Here is a 23,604-nt window from a genome sequence, read left to right on the forward strand (position 1 = left end):
AATGCTGGGCCAACTTTTTTAATATAAAAAATTAAATTTTAATTATTTAATTAGAGTAGTTTTTGTAAATTTGTTTTTTCTGGAATAAAAATGGCATTTAACCCATTTAGAGTCGGATTTAACGCCAAACCCAATTGGTAGGGTGTTATTGAACAAAACAATAACACAAGTCATGGCCCAAAATAACAGACCAGGGGCACAAGAGAAAATAATTGAACAACTTCAGTGTTATTATATAATATATATGTACTTATATGTAAAACAGAATAATTATTGGGAATGAATTGTAAATTGTAATACGAAAGGCCACATCTGGGAGCCCCAAAAAGATAATCAAATACAAAATTGTGCCCACAAAAAACGAGAGGCGAAGAGGAGCCAAGGGAGATGGAGCATTGGAGCTAACGGCTCTGACGAGCCACACGATTCTCCTCGTCATATCTACTATAATATCTTCCATTGGACAATTCTCAGGCATCATCCAAACCCATTTTTGGATTATTATAACTTCCAAGTAAGTACAAGCTACAGGCCCATTTTTCTCTACAATGCTTCAATATCATCACCAGTTGCCAGTTTGAGTTTGACGGTTATTGTTTGTAGATTGAATTTTGAGAAGCCCATTTCAAAATAGAGCATAAGGTATTATATTAGCATAGTTCGTTCAGATTTAGTTCAAAAGTGATTGTATTTTTCTTTAGAATACTCGAGGGTTGCAAATGAGTTTCTTTCAAATTGAGTTTTGGTTGGTGGGTTTTGTTCAATTTTGAGTTTGATGTTCTTTATTGTTGAACTTTGTGTATGTTTTTGTGGCATTGGGCAGAGGATGAGAGTTTGCTGAAATTGTTGGCATTGATTATTAGTTGATGTGACAATGTTGCCTGTTTGCTCGGCCACCCCAAGCTCTGCTTCCCATTTTCAGGTTAGACTTTACTTGCTGAAACATGATACTGCTATTATGTAACTTAGTTGAGAAATGTTAGGGGTACTGAATTTTTTACTAAGAGATAGATACCAAGATGACATGTAGCTTATTCATTGGAGAGGATCAAAACAATTAATAAATAAATAAAAAATGCCACCGGTACCAATAAATAAACTCCACATCATTTTGGTACCCACGCATCTTTTGGTAAAAGATTTGGCACTCATAGCACTTTTTCAAACTTATTTTACAAGAAGTGTCAGAGATGTTAATCGATTTTATGAAGTCTGAACTAGGTAAGTACTTGCCTATAGCTCATCCAAGTTGTTAGAGTTTGTGACACAATCTTGCATGGTAACATGTCATGCATTTGTTGAACACTTTTTGTTGATGTACTTTTGAATCAATGGATCCTGCAGATTTCATTACGTGGGTTGCGATCCTTTTCCCCATTTCAGAAGGATTTTGAGGTCATTGTGGAAGAAAGGGGTTTTTTAGGATTGCCAAATGGAACTCAATCCCGAGGAGAATCCCTTAAAGCAAAAGCTTCAAAGTCTTTCTACTCTAGTTTTGTTAAGAGCACCGAACAATCGGTCTCCATGGATTTCTCTAACAGTCAGTCCTGTCAAATTGAATCAGATTCTTCGGAATGCAAGTTTTCAAATGTTTGGAGTTCTTCAATGGAAACAGTAAATGAAATACAATCCTCAGGAGGGGCAGAAGTGAGATATGTAGATAGTTCTACCAGAGCTGCTGTGGACGAGGGATTCATGGACTTTACGGATAAGTCACCTCAAAATGCAGATATTCTAGTTGGATCTGTTGAATCTGAAACAATATCTACTACTGATATGATGCCAGATTACCCGATTTCTGTGTCTGATTCGCTAGACATGGATAATGATCCATTGTTCAATACGAAAACAAGTATTGAGGATTTTTTGGCTGGTGTAAGTAAGTCATTGAGTGCTTCTGTAAATAAGGGAGAAAATGCCGTGAAAAGCTCTGTAGATGCAGTTAATTCATCAATTACATCTGTCATTAAAAGTGCTACTGATGCAGTAGATAATATTGTTAGTGGACTCTTTTCAACTGCTGATCAAAACAGAGAATTGGCTGGTAATAGATTGACAAGCTTTTCAAGTGATTTGAAGGAAGCCACAAGTAAAGCATCTGTTGTTGCTGTTGATGTATTGAGGCGTACAATTGTTGCAGTGGAGGATTCTTTAACGAATGGGGCTTCCTTCATTGTTTATTCGTATGGGTCCGCTAAGGAACTGCTTCCTCCGGACATCAGGGATACTCTAAATTTGTCTGAAGAGAAAGCAATAGAAATCTTGAGCCCCGTCAGGACGGCGTTTCCACAGGTATTCTAACACTTTGTTATATGCGTCCATTTCATGGTTTAATTTTTTGGATGATTCAATAGCATCACTTTAGTGTGAGATCCTCTTTTTTTTTTTTTTAATTTAAAATGAGATTTGATATGAAATTTTCTTTCTGGCATAAATGAGTTACTTTAAACAAAGGAGAATGATTTCTAAAGTTCCAAATGGCTTGGATTATCTTGTTGATTACTGGCTCTTTGGCAGCCCATCAGTCTTCACTTTTTCTGTTGTCATCCTCATATTCTGTTTAAAAAATCATGACAGATATCAATTGTATTTGTTTCCATATCTGCGATACATAAAGTATTCATACAGTATATGCTGAATTTATTATCATCTCATGAACAGGTTTTTAGTGCTATAGAGGGTTTGGAGAGAAGTATAGGCTTGGATCCAAATGATCCAGTTGTTCCGTTTGTTCTTTTCCTTGGAACCTCAACCACTTTATGGTATGAATATTCTTTTGTGCTTGAAGAGATTTCTTTATTTATTTGTATTAGGAGAATAATCAATCTATTTCATGGGAAATTAACACTCTTTATCAGATTTGTTTAGGGTTTTTTATTGGGCGTGGACATATAGTGGGTACTCTGGGGATTTGTCTCCTAAATCAACTTTGGAGTTCTTGACTGGGAAGGAGAATGCTTTACTCATTGATATCCGGCCTGAGGCAAGAGACTGTAATTTGTTATGGCCTTTTATTTTGCAGTGCCAATAATGTCAATACTTCTGATTTCTCCATCAAGAATCTAAATCAACCTAACCCTTTGATTGTAATTTTCCTATAGATATTCTTTTTTTCAAAATATGTTGTTAAATTCCCTTTTATCCCCCTGCTAGGTATGCTGTTATAAACCTCTGGTTCTATTTTAGCTTTTTCATCATAATGAAAGGGAAAATCTTTCCTCCACCCTTGGGTCATCCTGTGTATGGGGGGGGGGGGGGGGGGGGGGTGGGGTTTGTCTCTTTTACAAAGTATTTACTTATCCAGAAAAAGAGAAGATTTTTTTTTTGGTAGTTTCTGAATATTAAATTACTGCTGATTTTTAGTGCTGAAAATTTTCTTGGTTGAAGGTTCTAAGAGAAAGTGATGGGATTCCTGATCTTCGACGTGCGGCTCGGTTTCGCTATGCAAGTGTAACTCTACCTGAGGTTGGTTCAGAATGTTGTTTAAGGACATGTGTCAAGGAAATGGTTAATTGTATTATTAGTATATGATAAGGACGAATCTAAAATTCCAGTACCTTTGCTTTGCTGCTACTGATAATGCGGGGCTAAATAGAAAACAAATGATATTGATTTCAGTATCTTTTCAGTCCCTTTGGTGCTGAAGATTTAGGTTACGTAATTTTTGTCAATTCCAGGTTGACGCCTCTATAAGGAAGTTGTTGAAGGGTGGAAGAGACCTTGATGACACCTTGGTTGCTGCTGTCATTCGGAATTTGAAGATTTTTCAGGTATGTAGCTAGAACGATTATGTGAAAGAAAGATGCAAATGACCAAAGTGAAAGCCGCAGAATGCTTTAAATTGGTGAAAAAATCCCTAGTTAATAATTTTAGCAACCACCCCCCCCCCCCCCCTCCAAAAAAAAAAAAAGAAAAAAAAGAAAAATAGACATTAGTTTTCCTTTATTGTGCACTTTCTTGTGATTTTCCCTGTTAGGACCTGGGTTGGGAATGATATCTCAGAATATTGTTTTTCTACTCCTTGTAGGACAGGTCCAGGGTCATAGTCATGGATGCTGATGGTACTCGCTCCAAAGGCATTGCAAGATCCTTGAGAAAACTTGGTGTTGAGGCATGTGTTTCTACACTTTTCAAGATTACTGTTGTATGGTCAGTTTGGGTTTGCAATTTAAAAAAGTGTAATTTAAAAATAACGATTTTAAAATGTGCAATTTGACAACATAACTTTTATAAACGCAGTTAAGCGTTTGGCAAAATCGCAATTTGGCCATTAAATTCGCAGTATAGCTTTTAAAATTGTGTGTTTTTTAAAAAAAACCTCATTACCTGCGATTTGAAAACACAAATTTTCTACGTTTTCAAATTGTAATTTTTTTAAAACTCAATCTCAAACAATCTATTTTTTACAATTTGGTTTAAAATCACACTTTTTATCTATGAAATTGCAATGCTAAACGCACCTGGAATGGAATGAGCCCAGTAACACGATAAACATGGAGTTTGATAGGAGAATTATCTCATCTATAGTCACTAGCGTTGTGTGTGTTCTGAATTTCTTTCTCCATCTCATCTCACAAGTAATTCGTATTACATGTCACTAAATACCCTGTGGTTTATGGAGTTAACACTAACATCTTCTGAATCATTCTAAGTTCCCCCTTTTTGTTTTATGCTATCGTATTTTCACATTTGCTCCATTGACTTTTCAAGTGATCTTTTCTGATAGTTGTGAACCGAATCAGTGATAAATGACTTTTCAATTGATATTTTATCCTGGTAAAAAAGCCCTGTCATTTTTTTAAAATTAAGTTCAGCATATACTCCTTAATTTTTGCTGATTCGATTATTTTGTTATTAGTATAACAAAATAATTTCTTGTACATATACAATCATAGGACTTGGGTCCATTACATATGCTACGACCTTTTTGCTTATTTAGAAAATTTAAAGCTGGGAATAATTCAACCATTACTGACATAATTCTGAAAATAGTTCAAAACTAGATTTCTCGTTGTAGCATTAGTGGGGTTAACATCTGTTTTTTGCTTATTCTTTTTGGAGAATATAATGTATATAGACGGTGTTGTTACTAGCATTATATTTTTGTATAAGGATATATTTGATGTCTTTATGGGATATGTTCAGAATTGGACTTTTGGGAACAGCATCTATAGGTGTAAGCTCCATCATACAAATAGTACTTCAGCTATCTTAAGCCTTGACAATCTTAACATGATTCCATGTTAGGCAGCTAATATTCATAATGAATTTGTCCTGCTTTAGTTCACTTTGGTGAACTTACTTGCCTTGGTGGACAATAGCAGCTGATTTTGCAAAGCTGGATGGTTGTGTATCTGGCTAGTGAACCAAAATTCAAGAAACTCAAATGCAAGATGAATTTTCAATTTCTTTTTCCTAAAATGGTCAGATAGTTCCATTGTAAAAAGTGGGAGGAGGTATTGTAACCAAAATTGGTAGACCAGAATCATCAAGAAAATTATGCAGCATCATATTTAGTCATTGGTCTATCAAAATGGCAAAACATGGCATTATATACTAATGATTTGGTTGCTCCGTTACTTGATAGAAACCATACTTGGTTCAAGGTGGCTTCCAGTCTTGGGTAAATCAGGGTCTCCGTATTAAGGAGCTGAAGCCTGAGACAACGCTTACTGTACTCAACGAGGTATTTCTTTCACTCCTGCTGCCTACACTGTTAACTTCTAGTAAAAGCCTTAAGAGATATAATATCCTGTTGATTGAATATTTTTTCCTTTTGTCAATACTTAAAGTATAAAATTCAATTCCTAGACATCATGCTCTTTGTCAGTCCATCTATTTGATTGAAATTTTTGTATTATTGATTCAAGCCCAAGATCAACTCAGATTATTCACATTTGATAGCTGAAATCTAGTACTGATATCTACTACAGTACCTCTAGTCAGCTAGTACAGATTCTGGCAAAATAAAAACAAAAATGATATACCTAGTTAAAATGAAATATTTATATTGTTTGATTTTAAAGCTCCATACTACTTTGTATGACACCCCTAAACTACCTTCATATCTACAAGGCCCATATATGTGTTTGTACCTAAGGGTTGTTTATTTGGTAAATGTGAAGCTATCAATTGACTGCATAAATAAGATGTGAGGATTAATGAACTCTTAGGCAGATGAGGGAGGCTCACAAGTGATAAAGTCAGACTACAGTGATTTTTTTTTTTTTTTTTTTTCCTTCATGTAACTTAACCGTTTATTCATATACACATCCAACTTAGAACCAATTTGAAAATAATGAAAGTTAAATTCTTAAACTATTTGATGGGGTTAATCCTGCCAACATATACTTAGAGGTGCATGCAGTGTCTTAAGAAGGCTATCTGATCAGAGTAAATATTTTCTTGAGTAATAATTTAATTTGATTGTGAGCCACGAAACATAAATTATGATTTTGTTTGAATGGGGATCCGATGTATTTAACATCTAAGAGCTGTTGCAATCATATAGCTCCAATAACTGTTTTATGCATAGAGGGGTATACAGCAAAAGAAGAATCATGGGGTCATCCTGGGTACTGTGGAAAATTTTATAAAAGTGTACCAGATATCAAACTGGTACAAAAATATGGGCCTGGAGATAAATGAAATTTTCTACATTTTTCAGGAAGCCTATTCTTCTTTTTCGTGAGATTAGGGGTTCTCTTTGTATACTCCTTGTGTACTAGGTTTGCACCCATTTGCGCTTTATTAGTTATAATGAAATTACTTATCAAATTGTTTTTCAAGAAGCCTAAGTTTGAATTTCATTCTAGTTTTTGAGAAACTCCCTTTTTTTTTTCTTTTTTTTTTTTTTTCTAAAAAATAATAATAATAAAATAAAATTAGGAGGGCTGGTTGTTACCCCTATAGAGTGTAGACTAGTGTCCAAACTACCCAACCCATGAATATGCTGGTTTGGGAGTTCCATATTTCATATTATTTCTAATGTAGGTTGTTACTCAATTTCTTGTGTTTGACATCCATAATATTTCTGGTGCTTTTTTTTTTTTTTTTTTGAATTTTTATCTATTTTAAACTAAGGCAAACTTGGGTCATTTCAGGATGCTGAGGCAATTCTAGAGGAAATCAGTCCTTCTCCACTGCAAGTTCTGGGGTTTGGTGTGGTAAAATTCTGGTCCTGTTGCTTTAGTGATTGGTTAGGAACCGTTTTGGTTGCCTTATTCCTCGACAGGAAGCTACATTCTGAATTATCTATTAAGGAGAAATGTTTCATTTCATTCTTCTACAAATCTCTTGTCCATCTCCATACAAGAGATATGTAAATATACCATTGAATATATGTGGGACCCATATGTAGGTCCCACAAGTTCAATGCTGGATTTTAAAAAAAGATGGACAAGAGATGTGTAGGAGAATGACACCAACCACATCTCATCTATTGAGTCATGAGGGATCAATTGAATGTGATGAATACCTTCTATACATATATGCATGTGGGTGCACGCGTGTATGTGTATATATATTTGCTTGTAGCATGACCTGACATGCACATAGATGAGTTGGAGCCCCTCTTAACAAGGTCTATTTATGATACATGTAACGACAAAAGTTATTTAAGGAGGATTCTAATTATACGATCTCATGTGTATGTGTTATGCAGAATTATTCTTTCACTGGTTTTAGATTATGTTGTGATCAATTAGGAATAAATGTTCCGTTGTATGATCAACTAAGACTAAATGACCCATGCAAATTAGTTATTTAGTTAATTGTGGAACCATCATTACTATCAGGTGGGGTTTTCATGTGGATTTTCATTTGAAAATGTTTATGTTAATCTCTTGCAATTTCAAGTTCATCTTTTGTAATCAATGCAACTACTTTGTTGACAGGGTTTCATTGCAGCACTTTATGCACTACTAGGTGAGTGTATTTCTTCCTTGCAACGTTTAATTTATTTAACAATTGATACGTGATATTACTTTATTGGGGTCTATCCTAAGTGAACATGTATCTTCCAACGTTTCTTGAAGTTCAAATGATATATATGTATTTCTTTTTTTTGTCTCTGACATTTTAGGAGTTGATTTGGTTCTTAAGAATTAATCCCTGATTCTAGATTTGGTATATACTTGTATCTAATAATATATATTTGAGACACATCCTTTAAAGACTGTCAAAAGGTCAAAACAACAGGGTTGGTTACAAATAAGAACAAGAAAAAAAGGAAGCGGTCCTGTGACATCTCTGTCTTGGCCAACAACATTAGGTAGAATTTCCATCCAATTACTTAAAATAAGCAATTTATTGCATGATGGAGAAGTTGGCATGTTTGGGAAATTATTATCAAACAATTTTTTTTTTTTTGGATGTATAATAAAAAAAGCTCCAAAAACCTACTTTAAGCTGGAGAATGATTTTGTGTAAAAAATTGAAGCCTTGTGGAAATCTGTATTGCAAAGAATTCAAAATGAATTATCCTTGAGCAGGATTACACTTATCATATGCTCCTTCTCGTTTCACTTTATATTCCTTCCTCAGCACTAGCAAATTTTTAGCTAAGGAGAGGCAAAAGACAAAATATAGTAGAGCATAAAACCAGGTTGATTTTTTCCCTCCTGTGGTATCATCCACCAAATGGTAATTATGTATAATGGGTATGTGACTTTTGAGTAGTTTGTCTCAGCCCATATCAGATAGCCTTCTTTAAATATGTGTTACATGTGTAGCTCATGTAGAAATGCCCACATGTACAATGTGAGAGAGAGGCTTAAGTAGTGAAACCTTATCTAAGCTTATCTTAGCACAGCTGAACTAATCAAATTATTATTGATGGTTCTTGATTGCTTTTTAATTTTTCTCTTCTTTTACCTTCCTTTGGATGAGACTGTAACCATGCTTCTAATGATAGCACTCATTGTGGAATTCGTTGAAGAGTCTTTTGCGATTGGAAATTGTTATATTTGTTACTAATTGCTTGTTACCAAGCGACAAAGAAAAAGAAGTGGTAAAAAAGCTGCTTTTTTTTGGGATGATTCTTTTACTTAACCTTTTTGTCGGAGGAATGGCTTCTATTTAGATAACTAGCTAGTTTTAGTTCGTATATTTGTAGCTTGAGTTCTTGTTATGTAGCTCATAGAAGAAGAAAATGAAAAGAGGATTAATTGCTTGATTATTTGGGATGCAGAGATGCAGCCTCGGAAACGAGGTGCTTTGAGACTTGGATTGTTTGCTTAACTCTCTCTTTCTTCTTTAACTTGACCTTGACTTCTTTTTGTAGTAGTTGCTGCTAATCAGATGATTATCTAATCTTATTTTTGTATGATTTTTTTACCCTTCTTTTCTAACTAGCTATATTAATTTTGTTTCAGAGTGGGAGAAGACATTACAAATTATTGGCATTGTTGGCCTCGGTCAGGTGCTCATTCTCTTCTCCAGATGAATATTTATATTGATTTGTTTTCCAAATATAGTCCAAAAAATTGCCAACATGTTGAAATTTTTTATCAAATATGTGTGTGTATATACGGACGTTTCTTTGTTTGCTGGAGACCATGCCTATGTCAATGGATATCAGAAATTTTTTTACTTGCTACTATCTGAAGGACTTGTTGAATTTTTCATTGTTTACATAGTAATATCAAACCTTAGTTTTCTTGTGACAAACCAGTTAGGCTGACCATGAGGAAGGTCTTTTAGTTATATCACGGTCCATGTTTGCTTAAACTAGGAGGTCACTAGTTCATATATCCCCGTGGAATATTTTATTAGGCAGTAAGTTATAGTGCATTAGCCATTTGTCATCTAGCATTTTGTTCACCCTGCTATCTCTTTCTCCCAAAGGCAGTACTTCTCCTCTCCCCTCTTTGCACTCTGGATGTCCACAATTTTGAGGTGTCTTGTTTTCAGTTTGCTCAGGGGCTTTTATAAACATTAAAATGTTCATGGATTATGTCTAATTTTGGCGTATTAAAGTATTGAACTCAACAAAGCCTTGATAACCTACTTTTTAGTAGTTCGATATGGATGATCATACAATATATGATCTACATAATGAGCATAGAGTTTATGACTAATCTGGTGAGGTTGGTTTTTGGCTAAGGTCTTGTAATCAGGAGCAAATTCTGGGTTGAAGCCCCTTTTGCCCCTAGTCAAGTGGTATTACTTTCTATTTGATAGGGGGGGGGGGGGGGTTGGGCTTGTGATGCTTATATATATATATTTTCTCAAACCTTCTTCGTTGCAATGCTCTTCCTTTCCTCATTGATGGGTTTATATTAACTCCACCAGACCATCTTTCGGCGGGTAGCTTCATACGAGGAGTCTGAAGATTTTAAGCAAGATGTGAGGTAATCCTACTTTATAAGGTCCTATCTGATCATGTAATCATGATAGTACAGAACTGAGTAGGTAATTCATTTTTTTATTTGATACTTTTGTTTATATGTATATTTAGATGAAGTCATAATTATTTAGAGAATCTATCACGGGGTTTGTCATCAGGTGTTGAAAATCTTAAACTTAGTATCTCTTATTTCTTCTTGGACTGTTTTTCTTATAAAGGGGGATACTTCTTAATACTACGTTATAACACAAATTTTAGCTTTCATATTCAGATAATTTTGCTGTTAATTAGTCAGTAAGACTTTTGATCTATGGAACTTTTAAATGTTTGTTCGCTATTTGTTGTGTTAACCTAATGTTGCATTCACATAGACACAAGTCAGGATTTCATTCACGCCAGAAGTTTGTCTTGGCACATCGAAAAACAGAAAATGATTCACCACATGTCTATACACTCATGAATGGAATTCTGAACTAATTTGAGAATCATAATATATTTTCCTCTTTCGATTTTCAGGATATGTGATAACATATAGATATTCAAGGATAAGATCAATTTAAAGCTTCATTAATGTGATGGATAATAGAAACTTCATAACACTGCAAACTTTCTTTTTGATAGTATCTAATGTTCTAGAATTTCCTAGTATGCTGAATTGCTGATAGAAAGAAATATCAATGTGATATTCTTGCATATAAGTATAATACTATATGCTACTAAAAATTGTTAGTTTGTGCTTGTGTGACCGTTGGATTAGGATAATCTTGGGTTCAAACCTTTCAATCGAAAGAAGAAGAAAATTAATTTAGAAAAAATGAAAAACTAAAGCATTGTTTTATGGGAGGAACTTATTCATTTTTCTAGTGCTCATTAAAGCTTGCTTTTGCAAAATGAGCTCCTTACTAAATTACTAATATTCTGCTGAAAAAGATGGGCAAAAAATTAACTAGAGTCTAGAGATTTGGAACTGTAAAAAAGCTGACATGTCTACTACTAGTATGCTTTTGTCGAGAAGACTCATCTGACAGAATGCTTTTCTAACACTGGGATGTCTTATGTTCCTTCAAGGCTCTTGCTTGCTCCTGTTACATTTGGAGCTCAGGCATTTGCATGGGCTGCTGGAAAATTGGAAACAAACGGCATTGGACTACCAACATCACCTTCATCCACAGATGTTCAGAACCGGGTCTTGCAGGCTGCTGCAAAGCATGAATCTCAACCACCTGATACCGAAGGTGTCCAAGACCCGTCTCCTGAAGGTGTCCAAGATGCAGCTCCTCAACCAACAATTCCTCTTGATGAGAAAGTCGATCTTTCGGAAGCGTAAGGTTGAGATATTTCTTGTTGTACAGTTCTTCAAGTCGTGCCTCACATTCTAACATGAGAATTAAGCCTGAATTCTATTACAGGTGAATTCAAGTTAGCTTGGATGATTGAATAAGTGAATAATAACCAATAAGTGCAGATTGATTTTATTTTATTTTTTGTTTGTGAAACTATTAGAGATACTCCTTTTAAATTTCATTAAGCCAGTGGAGCAAGTTTTTCTACATTTCACAAAATCCATGATTTTAGTTGATCACGATATGTATGCTACTGGAAACATGTAGAAGAGGTTCTTGATTCAGGCAATTAACACGTAGTATCATCTACACTATTAAATACAACAACATTAAATCCTAAGCATGAAATGAAGAGGATCATATTCCGATTTTCTGAGTTTATGCATTTATGGGCAATTGAATGCTGCATATGATGTTTCTCTCACTTGACAAGCAAGAGCTTCAACATCTTATGATGAACTCCTAATAAATCATTTTTGTTTGTTCGTTTGTTTTTTTTGTTTTAATTATTTTTTTATTTTTTATAGATACATCCCCCCTCCTTGCTTCCTAGTGGTCACAGGTTCGAACGCTTGCGATAGTAGTCCGTGAATCAGATGCTACTAAGGAGGAGTTTTACAAACTTATACTTTGGTGGGGCTATGGTGACGGATTCGCCTTCCTAGGCAATAGCTATGGCTCAAATTAAATATTCCACAACGGGTGAGAACCCTGATGGTCACGCTCAAGGGGGAAAATTACACTGGTCGTCCCTTTCCGCCTTTTAAATTAAAAAAACAAAATTTAAAAGGGAATGCACCAAATAAATGACGCTGCCCTATCAATTTTTGACACACAGAACAAGAACTATGGTCTTTTTTGATGTGGAAAACTCAATGGTAACCAATTGGGCAAATCGTATATCCACATGAAGTTTCTTGTATGTACCTAGGTGACTGTTGATGGTGTCATGTTTTTTGATACGTGAAAAACTCAGTGGTAACCAATTGGGCAAATTGTATATCCACATGAAGTTTCTCGTATGTATCTAGGGTGACTGTTGATGGTGTCATGTTTTAAAGGCCAGATGATGGAGAGAAATTAGTATGAGGTAGGCCAATAACCAATTTTTGATATGGAGGATTGGCAGACTGTTGCCTTGCTCAGTGGCGTTTTGATTCAAATATAATTCATTATGAATAGTTCAATCCATTTACAATCATAAACATAAAGGCTACCATACAAATGTGGAATTCAAAAACCCCCAACCCCATTTGCAGGCAGAAAGAGAAGGGAGAACAGCGTATTGTTCTCAACTTTGTTTTACATTTTGGTGGTATAATACAGCTCTGGCTAAAGCAATCACTATGACGTATGAAAACACACGGAGAGGCAGGCATTAAATTTAAGCTTCTCAGCATTTTCATTTGAACCGTTTAAAAAACTACAGGAAAGCCAAATCCTTGTGAAAATTTGAGGTTGATTTCTGGCATAGAAATCTAGACGGGATGGCTGGTCCATTCTCTCAATTGCACGGCACCAGCAAATTTAAAATCCCAACGACTTTGGGGTCTAAGATCTTCATTCCTTTCAAAGATAGCCTGTTTCTTGACTCAATCCTTCTCAGCAATCACAACAAAAATGTCCTCCAGTGACCACCTTCGTCTCTCGCTTTTAACAGGGGGATTGATGACTGCTCTCTCATCATTAGCTAATCGGTAACCAATCACAATCTCCCTCCTTAGTCGGGCTCGTAAAAGTATTTCATAGAAACTCAATTCTTCCCCTTCAAGAAGATACAGATCTGCTTGCCTTATATGCATCTCATTTCCCTGATAAAAGCCAAAACATTTATGACTGATCAGATAGGCAAGTGTGTGTTTGTGCACACGCATGTGAATAGACATGTACCATATATATAAGTTACAATGATAGGTAAGCAATTTATTGAAAAGCACTAATAAGAGGATGCAACCCATGTACATGGGTAGTATACAAAGGCACGGCCCCTAAAGATCTAGCCAAAAGCAAAAGTTAACACCCCATAGAAATATATACACATTCAGTGTTCCTATTTTTCCTCTCCTTTTTTGCATTTTTTTCCCTTAATAAGATTTAGGAATTTGGATGCAAGTGCTTGCGTTCACACATTCTATAGCTTTCTAGGAGAAGCAGGGAGTCAAAATTCAGAGTGTTATGCATAAATCACTTGGGCTCAACATAATCTGCATGAATGCGTAACATTTCTTTCTCATATTTGGCATGCTCAATAATACTACAAAGAAAACAGGCACAGATACCTTCCAGCATCAAGAAACCAACTGACAAAACCATATAGTAAAGAATAAAATGGATAAAAAAGATAATGTTGCAACTAACAAAGATTACAAGAACATAAATGAAAGATATTGTTCATACATCAATAGTTAGAATTGAAGCAAAGTTTCCCAGGCCTAACAGTTGAGCATTTGCTAAACTAATAGACAATCCAAAATGTGGGGAAAATAAATTCTGCGGAGTTCTCAGGATGTTAAAATTAAAATGTTTAAACCATGTTGTTTTTTGGTATGTCCATATTAACTTATGATCACGAAAGACTGAAAGAGTTGGTCCCCTAATAAGAACAAACTGTTAGGAAGGACATTTTTACACCAGATATTTCTTGAGCATAAATTTGGTTAACTGTACAAATTAATCTGGCCTCACAATTATTTTGACTCTAGACAAGTGTTTTTATAGATGTTAAATCTATAGGTGTTATGTGCGAGAGGGATCACATGGGAACAATATGAAAGTTTTATGTGAATTGGTTGGATGCTTTCTTTTTCTTTTTTCTTTGATAAGTAATCGAAAGATCATTAAAAACGAAAAGTGCAACCCAGGCACATAGGAAATATACAAAATAAACACCTAAATACAAGTAGAAAAAAGGACAAGAAAATGCATGCTTTCCATATGCTATATGTTCATATCTCAATGTCATCAAAAGGAAGACTACCTCCTCTGCAAAGAGCTCTTCTAATACGTCATTTATTTGTCGATCCTCCGCAACCATGGCCAGTGCCATGCTGACAAGCTCATTTGATAAAACATAATCACTGATCTTTGACATGGATAATAGATTTTTTGTCCTTGGGTCCAGAATTTCACTGATTATAACTGATTTATCTGAAGCTAGCACCATTTCTCTAATCCAAGAGCCTTGTGAGAAGCTCCCTCTATGAACTTGGTTTACCATGGCTTCTCTGAATGGGAGACGTTTAGCCTGCAAAAACCCAAAAAACAAAAAAATCTCAGAATTGATGATAGAGTGAAAGATGAATCACAACTCAATCTCATTGGTAAGAACAGATATATACTTTCCAATATTGCTCCAATGAAAGTTTAAACTCGATAGTGCAAGAGAGAAAGAAGCTTCTATTTCAAAGCTTGGCCTATTCTTAGAAGTCTCAAATTATGGCTGAAAGGACGCTAGTCAAAATTATCCAACAAATTATGAACAAGAACTTGAAAAGAAATAAAATTTTGAACTTTCTAATTATTAGTCCAATGTCAGTCTAGCAATAATGCCTTGGGTGTAGTGTTGCCGATTTGCCGATGAAGTATTTGGGTCTCCCTCTTGGGGCGGGGCATAAGGATAAGGTTATGTGGAATGAGGTGATTGAAAAGATGGAGCGTCAGATGGCAGGTTGGAAGAGAATGTATCTCTCTAAAGGAGGTCGTTTAACTCTCATTAAGAATACGCTCTCTAATCTTCCGACTTACTTTTTGTCTTTGTTTCCGATTCCTATGAGTGTAGCTAAAAGACTTGAGAAAGTACAGAGAGACTTCTTATGGGGAGGGATGGGAGACAAGCATAAGCTACATCTTGTAAATTGGAATCAAGTCTGTCGTCCCCTTCGGTACGGTGGGCTTGGCATTCGTAAGTTGCATCAGTTTATTCAAGCTCTCCTGGGTAAATGGCTTTGGAGATATGCTAATGAGAGTGAGGCTCTATGGTATAAGGTTATCAAAGCTAAATATGAAGATCAGGAGGGTGGTTGGTGCACTAAGGAGGTTTCGGGTTCCCATGGTGTGGGCTTATGGAAGCACATTCGGCAAGGTTGGAATTTTTTTGCCAAAGGTATTCGTTATGAGGTGGGGGTGGGTTCGAAAGTTCGTTTTTAGCATGATATTTGGTGTGGGGACTCCTCTTTGAAGCATGCTTTCCCGTCTTTGTACAGCATAGCCAGACACAAAGAAGTTTGGGTGAAGGATAACTTTATTTGGAGGAATGGGGTTGTCGAATGGAATGTCATTTTTGTGCGGTCAGTACAGGATTGGGAGATGGATTTGATTTCTTCTTTCTTTGACCGGTTGTACTCATACAAGATATCCATAGGCTCTATGGATTGTATTCGATGGTCTTCATCTAAGAAAGGCAATTTCGAGGTTAAGTCTCTCTTCAAGGCCTTGTCCAAAGGTGACCATGAAGTGTTTCCTTGGAAGAGCATTTGGCGTACTAAGGTGCCATTGCGAGTGGCTTTCTTCGGGTGGACCGCGGCCTTAGGCAAAATTTTGACTCACGACACCCTGCGGAAGAGAAACATAGTGGTAGTGGAATGGTGTTGTATGTGCAAGAAGAATGGAGAGTCGGTCGATCATCTTCTTCTCCATTGCGAGATCGCAAGTGTTCTTTGGCATACTATTTTTGATCGGTTTGGGCTGCTTTGGGTCATGCCTTGCAAGGTGAGGGGCTTGTTCGATTGTTGGTGGTCGGGAGGAAGTTCTCGAAGCGCGGTAGTGTGGAAGATGATCCCTTTGTGTCTTATGTGGTGTATTTGGAATGAAAGGAATGCTAGATGCTTTGAGAACTCCACTAGGACTATAGAGGAATTGACTCATTTTTTCTTCTTTACTTTGTATTCCTGGACGACCGCTTGGCTAGCTCCTATAGGGATTAGTTTCTCTGATTTTCTTTTTCTTTTTCATTTTTCTCCCTCTTAGGCGCTCTCTTTTATACTTCCCGTGTATGTGGGTTGCACCCCTCTGCGCTCTTTTATATCATATTTACTTATCAAAAAAAAAATAATGCCAAATCATTCAGGGTATAGAAAGCTGTTGAGATGGGTTATAATAGGAACAAAATACAAAGATCTAAGTCTAAAGTTGATGGATAAGCAAACAGGTAAAAGCAGACTTTGATCAAAAGAATCAGAACTTGTTACTAAAATGAAACATTAAAAAAAAAAAAACAATTAAAATAAGGGAAACAGTACAAAAGAGATGAGTTTTGATAGTTTCACTAAGGTCACTCAAAGATCAAATTGAACAAAAAACAAAAGACAACCTGAATGTCACGAATTAATAGTAATGTAGCAAGAGATCTGGAATCAGCTTGAATTGCTGAATCTTCAACAGATTCATCAGCCAGAATCAAGATCTGCACAGACCAGGAAGTACATCAAAATGTTGTTAACCATGAAATTAAGTCATGTTCATATTTAGGTAATCATCACATATGTCACACACAAATACGCTCCACAAGCCTCAGAAATGGCAGTTTACATCTCTTGCATAAAGATGTAACCTAAGTTTATGATTCTCACTAACTGATAAATATATTGCCTTTCAAATCGTAAAATTATGTCACTGTTCAGGAGAAGCTACACCACACAGATGGTCACGTTCATCCAGCAAGTTCTTTCCCATGGGAAATCTCATTGGTGGCGTCCATACTTCTACAAGTATCATAAGTCCTCAATCTCATTAAGAATCAAAACTGTCCCTTGATGCCACTTCATTGCAAATGCTTATCAAGGAGAAACTAAAAACTTAATGATACTTACTGAATCAAACGATTCTAGGGGAAGGCTTTCCAAGTGGCGCCGTATTACAGCATTTCCCTCACGATTAACCAAGGTTATATTCACCAACCGGCTGATGTCAAGACCACCATCAGTAAGCTTCTTCTCCCTCTCCTTCTCAAGAACCTCATTGAACATCCAAACCTCTGAACCATGTGCTAGAAACGCATCCAATACCTAAAAAAACATAGATTAACAAAGGACAGTTTGCCAGTGAGTATTTCAATTGTTCTACTGTAGCACAAAATTGATATAGCAAGTGAACTAGTGAAGGTATTGGAAGCTGGTAGAAGTTAATTGCAAGTGTGCATCCAAATTTGGTCATGTAGTCAGAAAAACAAACTGTTTTTGACATGTCTACCACCATTTTGTGAATATACGAAGAAATGCAACCCAAGACATACTGGGAGCATGGTTGCAGATTTCTTGTGACATTACCATAATCATATCCTCCATATCTCGCCGCCAACCACATAAAAGTATCTTTTCCGTAGATTTTGGAACAACAAAGTCTTTTGGTAGACTTCCTCCCCATACCTGCAGCATTCAGGCCAAAAAAGAAGAAATTAGGGGCTTCAGTAGAAAGAACTTACCACAATCATATCATCAATGTCCCTCCTCCATCCACAAAGTAGAATCTTCTGTGGCTTTTTTGTTGGTCGAGCAAAGTGTATGAATGATGCTTCTTTGACCTGAATGATCAAATTGATTATAATTTTGTAAGTTTTTATTATGGTATGCCTCACTCACTTAAACTCCCTGGTAGGCATCATGCCAATGTGCACAAAATAGAAGATCTTTTATTTATTGATTCTTTCCATTTATTTATGTATGTATTTGGTTCAACTGGCCTAACTGTGACTTATTGTCTTTTACTTAACAAGTAAATATAACTCAGGCACTCAATTGGGATTGAACTGTGAGTTCATCCCGCACCGCTTGTTTATGGGAGAGATGCCATTTGGTCCAAAGACCATTGTCACTTCTCTTTTCTCCTTTAGTTAGTATATTAGATCACATCAACATACACAATAAAACCTTTCTAATGTATTCTAGGTCCACTAGTTAATAACATGAAAATGACTACTTCTGTACAACAATGGGCGCCTCTGTCAGAGTACACTCTTGTCTACCATACACAATTACAGCTAACAGAGTGTGACAGATCCCACAGCCTTGTGCAACACCTAAGAGATCAAGCAGGGACAACCACATGATCATACAATTTAAATGGCCAGGTAAATGGATTTGTCCAAACCTATTTTATTAAGAGGTGATGCATCACCTCTTAATAAAATTATTATTCATAAAAATAAAAAATAAAAATTGATCATTGGCCTGATGAAGTGATGGCTATTAAATCAAGTATTGCCTACATCTCCTAGCCAAGTCACCGGAAAGTTTTCCTATATCATACATTATACTTTTTTCTCTGTCCTTTAGTTCCTTCTTTTCCCCTGTTGATCGGAGGACCAAATGTCAGCTGACGTGGACAATGAGTAAGCAAAGTCTCTAACAATGAATTTACCCAACATTACCACCAAAAATAAACAAACAAGCAGAGATACCTAGCAATTTATTTGGAATCTATATGTTTTAAGGAAAATGAAAGCACCGTAGGCAATGTTGCTGGACCATAGCTGTCGTCATCCTCAGCTATGACAAGAACTTCATCACCTTCTTGTAGAACATAGGAATCATCAGGATTCAGAATAACTTTACCACCACATGATGAAACCTTGACCCCACAAGGAATGGCATAAGGAAAACTGATTAAGACATCCTCAAATTGCATGCCATCCAACAGTGGCCATCTTTTGATGTAGAACTCACAGTTTTCAAACCCAAGGATGTCTTCCCAGATCTGCCACAACCGCCCCATCAGGGAAATGATTAAATGAATCTAATTATGGAAGTTAATTTGCAAATGATAATAGAAGGCAGTAAATGATACTCAATATAAGAAAAATCAACAAGATACACTATAATAACATTAGGAAACTATCCAATTAATGTTAAAGGGTTTAGAGAAATGGAATGACCTGTGCAAGTCCAGGTTGCCGAGCACATTGAATCATCAAGCGACCAATTACATCATGAGCCACAACAGTTTCTACAAGATCTCCGCCAACAAGTTTAACAAGGACCTCATTGTCAAGATCACTAAGTTCCACAACTATATGTCCTCTAAGCCCTTCTTTAACTCCAGTTAGACTTAAAACTGTTCTAAGTGCACGGGCATCACTCTGTGTCAAATTAAAAATGTGAGTTAATAGCAATCTAGCCTGATATCAATCATGAAGAAGATCAACGTTTGCACTCAAATAGACCTGATCAGCATTTCCATCTTCAGCAAGGACAATGATTGCACGGGCCTTGGAGACAGATACCTATGAAACAGAAGGTCTCAGCAAAATAAAATAGAAGTTTACAAAGGCTGCAAATGGTTTCAGCATCAGGTAGTTCTCATCCAAGAAAGAATAGTTGGTTCCATGAGAATGTAGCACATTGTGTCTCTGAAATGAAAACAAACAAATGCACATTGCGATAACTTCTCAAGAGACTCGACACTGGAAGCAGGGAAGCTAAAAACAGAGTCGTAAAAAATCTGCAAATTTACTTATTTATGTATTTTAAATTGACTTAAACTTTTGGGTTTTTTTTTTTTTTTTGCCTGGGGGAGGGGGGCGGGGGGGGGGGGGGGGGTGAATATTTGTTTCTTGCTGATAAAGAAATACAAATTGATTGACATTAAAGGTACCAAAAGATAAGAATTTTGCCCAAGCTCTATATGCTTTTGCCAAAGTCAATATTGGATTTAAGGGAGAATTACAAACACTTCAGGCAGAACTCATTATAATGTACTCCTACCAATACGAGCTCTTGACTAATTCACTTTGTCGCTGGATTGAGATCAGTCAGCAAGCTTTTCAGGAAGGGTTAAAACATAACCAGATAGGAAACTGGGCATATGATAAGCATTATATGTTCAACAAAACAACAGAGGAAGTAGGCAGACCTTTTTCAGATCTGCTAGAATCAGAGGGCTCCCGCTTCTGCATATAACTGATGTTCCTTTGAAATCGAATTCCATTTTAGCAATGTCAAGTTCCATTTCCTCTTTGTCTCGTTCAGCCATCACAACAACAATTCCTCCACCCAAACTATCATTGGCTATAGCAAGTTGATTAAGTAGTGACCCCTGAGTACACAATGGTGTTGTTGGTGACGGGAAAATATAAGCATAGCAAAAAGCAATAAGCTTAAAACTTTTTTTTGATAAGTATAAACAAATGAATTGTTTAAAGCTATTTAATGTTGTCCCAGCAAAGAGACCCAGTGAGATGTCTTTGGACTATGAGCTGTGGAATCAGAGCATTACCAGTTTATCACTCCACCCAAGAATCAAAGTGTGGTTTTGTTCGACCACCTCACTTCTTCCTTTCCTCAGTGAGTCCAGCTTCTCCGAAATTGCATCAGAAACAAGTCCAAGCATCATTGCAAATATAAGCATCCCACCAAAGCTAATGGAAACCGAAACAAGCCTCCAATCAACACCTTCAGAGTCAGAGTGGTTGCCTGAATCAGCTATATATGTCCAAGATAACCAAAGGCATTCTGCTAAGCTACCATCAGTCACTCCAAAGAGCGCCAAGCCCCCAAGACATATAAGTAATAGAGTTGCAACTAGCAATGCCAATGGCTTAGCATATGGGTGGACTGACAAAAACGCATCCACACGATATGCTAGTTGCTTACTGAGAGAAACTTCTTCTGAAATGTTGTCCAATGATCTTGATTTAGAGATGTAGTCAATGTACTTGAAAATAAGAATAGGAATAGATAAAATTGTGAGAGAGAGAATGAGCGCTAAAATTTTCAAGTTTTTGCTTGGACGATGATCACTCTCCTGTTTAAAGGAACTGGTTGCATCTATTGAGATATTGCATTTGGAGACCTGGTCCTGCAAGCAGAAACTATGTTCCAATTATCAAGATTTCACTTCTAAAATACCCATAAAATTAAACAGAAAATTAAGAGGTCCTAGCCAAAACATGGACAACAAATCCAATCACTGCTAGCAAAAAAAAAAAAAAAAAAAACTTGGAGAAGTTCTTCTAAAATAAACCACAGACCATTACATATTAGTAGCTCCTTCAGGCATGATCACAAATATATAAACTAACCTCAAGCAAGTTTCCAGACTTGATTGCTTAATAATCCAAGTTTATGCAACACCAACCTTGGCTCAATGTGGGTTCATTCCCAAATGAGGCAAGCATTGCGAAAACATAAATCCTTGAGAAACTTTGAAAAAACACCTTACTAGAAAAAGGAAAAGATGGAAGGCTTCAAGGCATGTCAAAGGGTTTGTCTTTGAAGCGTGTTGAGATAGCTAAATGATTAGTCTAAAGGTTTACAAAAAAAGGGATTAGGCTAATTAGGAGAAAGATTCGGTTCATGAACAAAGCTTGAATCTGTTATTAGCGGAGCTCATGCTCAACCTAAACTCAAATCAACAGCACAGGAGAGCACAAAACCTTGCTCAGTATGGTTCACTTCTTTTGCCTAAATTCATGCTTGCCTGCTAAAGTTGTGTACCAAAACTCTATGTCTCAGTGGTTCTATCAGATCGAGTTTTTTCACATCTCAACCAACTCCAAGCGCTGTTTGGAGATTCTTCGCACTATTTATTTTGGCTTTAACAACAAAACACCAAAAACAAGCATGCTCAAGAGGAACATATTAAAACACCAAATTTCAATTCTTAAAACACCATAATCCATCACAACAAAATTTGATCTTAAAGTAAAAAAAAAAAAAAAAACAGTTTTGAAGTCTATATACCCGAAGCTCATTGACTTGGTTCTGTAATGAGAAGTTGTTGTGCAGAAGTGAGGAGAACACTGTGATCAAAATCTACAAACACACACATACAAACACAATCGTCAGCCATAGAATTAACCATTGTCGTGCAAGAGAGAGAGAGAGAGAGTACTACGGCTACAGAGATTGCCATTTTCCACCGAATTCTAAAGACCCGACCCGAAAATCCGAAAACCTTCTCGGCGGTACACACTTTCTCCCTCGAAACGGCGGTGATTTCCGACTTCCGTCCCGAAACGGCTCCAGCATCGTCCCGTTTCGGAAGCCTCTCGGTCCGGCGAGAGAGGTCGAATCTCCGGCGAACCCCTGCATACCTGAAATCCCTATACGGAATCGGGTTCGAGGCCGGAACGCCGTCGTTCCGGAACGTTCTTGAGGGTCTAGGATCCGGAGTGCGAGGGTGGGATGTTCTGGGGGTCGTGGTGAATCTCCGGAGGTGTTTTGGGGAATTCGCCGGGTGGTAAGCGGAGTGGATGTAGGCCGGGGAGGGGAAGAGCCAGTCTCCGCTGGAGGAGGGAGGAGAGTCTGAGTGAAGGGACATGGTGGGGATTATTGAAAATGTTTAAGGGTATTTTAGGAAGTTAATTAATTTTGGAGGTTTTGGGTTTTGGGTTTTGGTATCTAATCTAATAACCGTTTTAATAAGGTCTCATTACTGATTATAATTATTAACAATTAGCATTGATGATTGCGACATTAAATAAAAAAACAAACGATGACGTTTGGGTTATTCTAATAGACACATTGTGTTATGTGTAGGACAATTCTTGCCTACTTCTTGCTATAAAAATATATTTCATCATTCATGATCTGTTTTTCTTAGGTGAAAAATTAAATTTAGGATTTAATTTAGTATTTTTAATAGTCACTTCTCCAAGACTCCAAGAGGCATTTGCTTAATCAAGAGTGCAAATACTCTTATATGCTCTAAACACGTATTATTTCAATACATTCAATGAAAGAAATGTATTCAAACCCTATTTGAATATAATCAATTAATAATACTCTTATAGTCTGCTAAATTTGACATAGAAGCTCGACTGTATTTCTTAAAAGAAAAGATCGAGTGAGAGCTCTCTATTTACATTGGACGGGTTAGCGACTTAGGGTGCGTTTGGTATTGTAATTTTATAAATACAAAGTACGATTTTGAACTAAATTTTAGAAAATGAGTTATTTGGGATTGTGTATTTAAAAAATT

General features: G+C 36.4%; 2 protein-coding genes across 8 annotated transcripts; one reads left to right on the forward strand and one right to left on the reverse strand.

The window, feature by feature from the left end:
• The first annotated feature begins 346 nt into the window (after nt 1–346).
• Nucleotides 347–11,898, forward strand: LOC132177286 (Rhodanese/Cell cycle control phosphatase superfamily protein). 4 transcript variants are annotated; one of them, XM_088513264.1, is made up of 15 exons: nt 347–514; nt 604–642; nt 824–922; nt 1,345–2,292; nt 2,662–2,762; nt 2,869–2,983; nt 3,388–3,465; nt 3,678–3,770; nt 4,028–4,111; nt 5,588–5,686; nt 7,104–7,166; nt 7,896–7,926; nt 9,375–9,421; nt 10,294–10,352; nt 11,417–11,898. In XM_088513264.1, the coding sequence occupies exons 3-15, from the start codon at nt 875–877 to the stop codon at nt 11,673–11,675; spliced, it is 2,025 nt and encodes a 674-aa protein (XP_088369390.1). In that variant the 5' UTR covers nt 347–514; nt 604–642; nt 824–874; the 3' UTR covers nt 11,676–11,898. The 4 variants fall into 4 exon arrangements, 3 of the variants coding, with proteins under 3 accessions (XP_088369390.1, XP_059445538.2, XP_059445546.2); XM_059589555.2 differs by lacking the exon at nt 604–642; XM_059589563.2 differs by having other exon boundaries at nt 348–642; nt 1,565–2,292.
• A 915-nt stretch (nt 11,899–12,813) lies between these two features.
• On the reverse strand, nt 12,814–22,999 carry LOC132166907 (ion channel CASTOR). Of its 4 annotated transcripts, XM_088513367.1 has the most exons (13): nt 22,519–22,998; nt 22,365–22,436; nt 21,276–21,480; nt 20,899–21,074; nt 20,536–20,718; nt 19,847–19,906; nt 19,559–19,762; nt 19,132–19,380; nt 17,955–18,053; nt 17,499–17,693; nt 17,000–17,092; nt 14,669–14,935; nt 12,814–13,502 (listed from the first exon to the last, which is right to left on the reverse strand). In XM_088513367.1, the coding sequence occupies exons 1-13, from the start codon at nt 22,942–22,944 to the stop codon at nt 13,284–13,286; spliced, it is 2,448 nt and encodes an 815-aa protein (XP_088369493.1). In that variant the 5' UTR covers nt 22,945–22,998; the 3' UTR covers nt 12,814–13,283. The 4 variants fall into 4 exon arrangements, with proteins under 4 accessions (XP_088369493.1, XP_059433747.2, XP_059433748.2 ...); XM_059577764.2 differs by having other exon boundaries at nt 20,899–21,480; nt 22,519–22,999; XM_059577765.2 differs by lacking the exon at nt 17,955–18,053 and adding an exon at nt 18,110–18,208 and having other exon boundaries at nt 20,899–21,480; nt 22,519–22,999.
• Between the last annotated feature and the right edge of the window lie 605 nt (nt 23,000–23,604).

Source organism: Corylus avellana, chromosome 2, assembly GCF_965113065.1.
Source record: "Corylus avellana chromosome 2, dhCorAvel1.hap1.2, whole genome shotgun sequence".
NCBI classification, from domain to species: domain Eukaryota; kingdom Viridiplantae; phylum Streptophyta; class Magnoliopsida; order Fagales; family Betulaceae; genus Corylus; species Corylus avellana.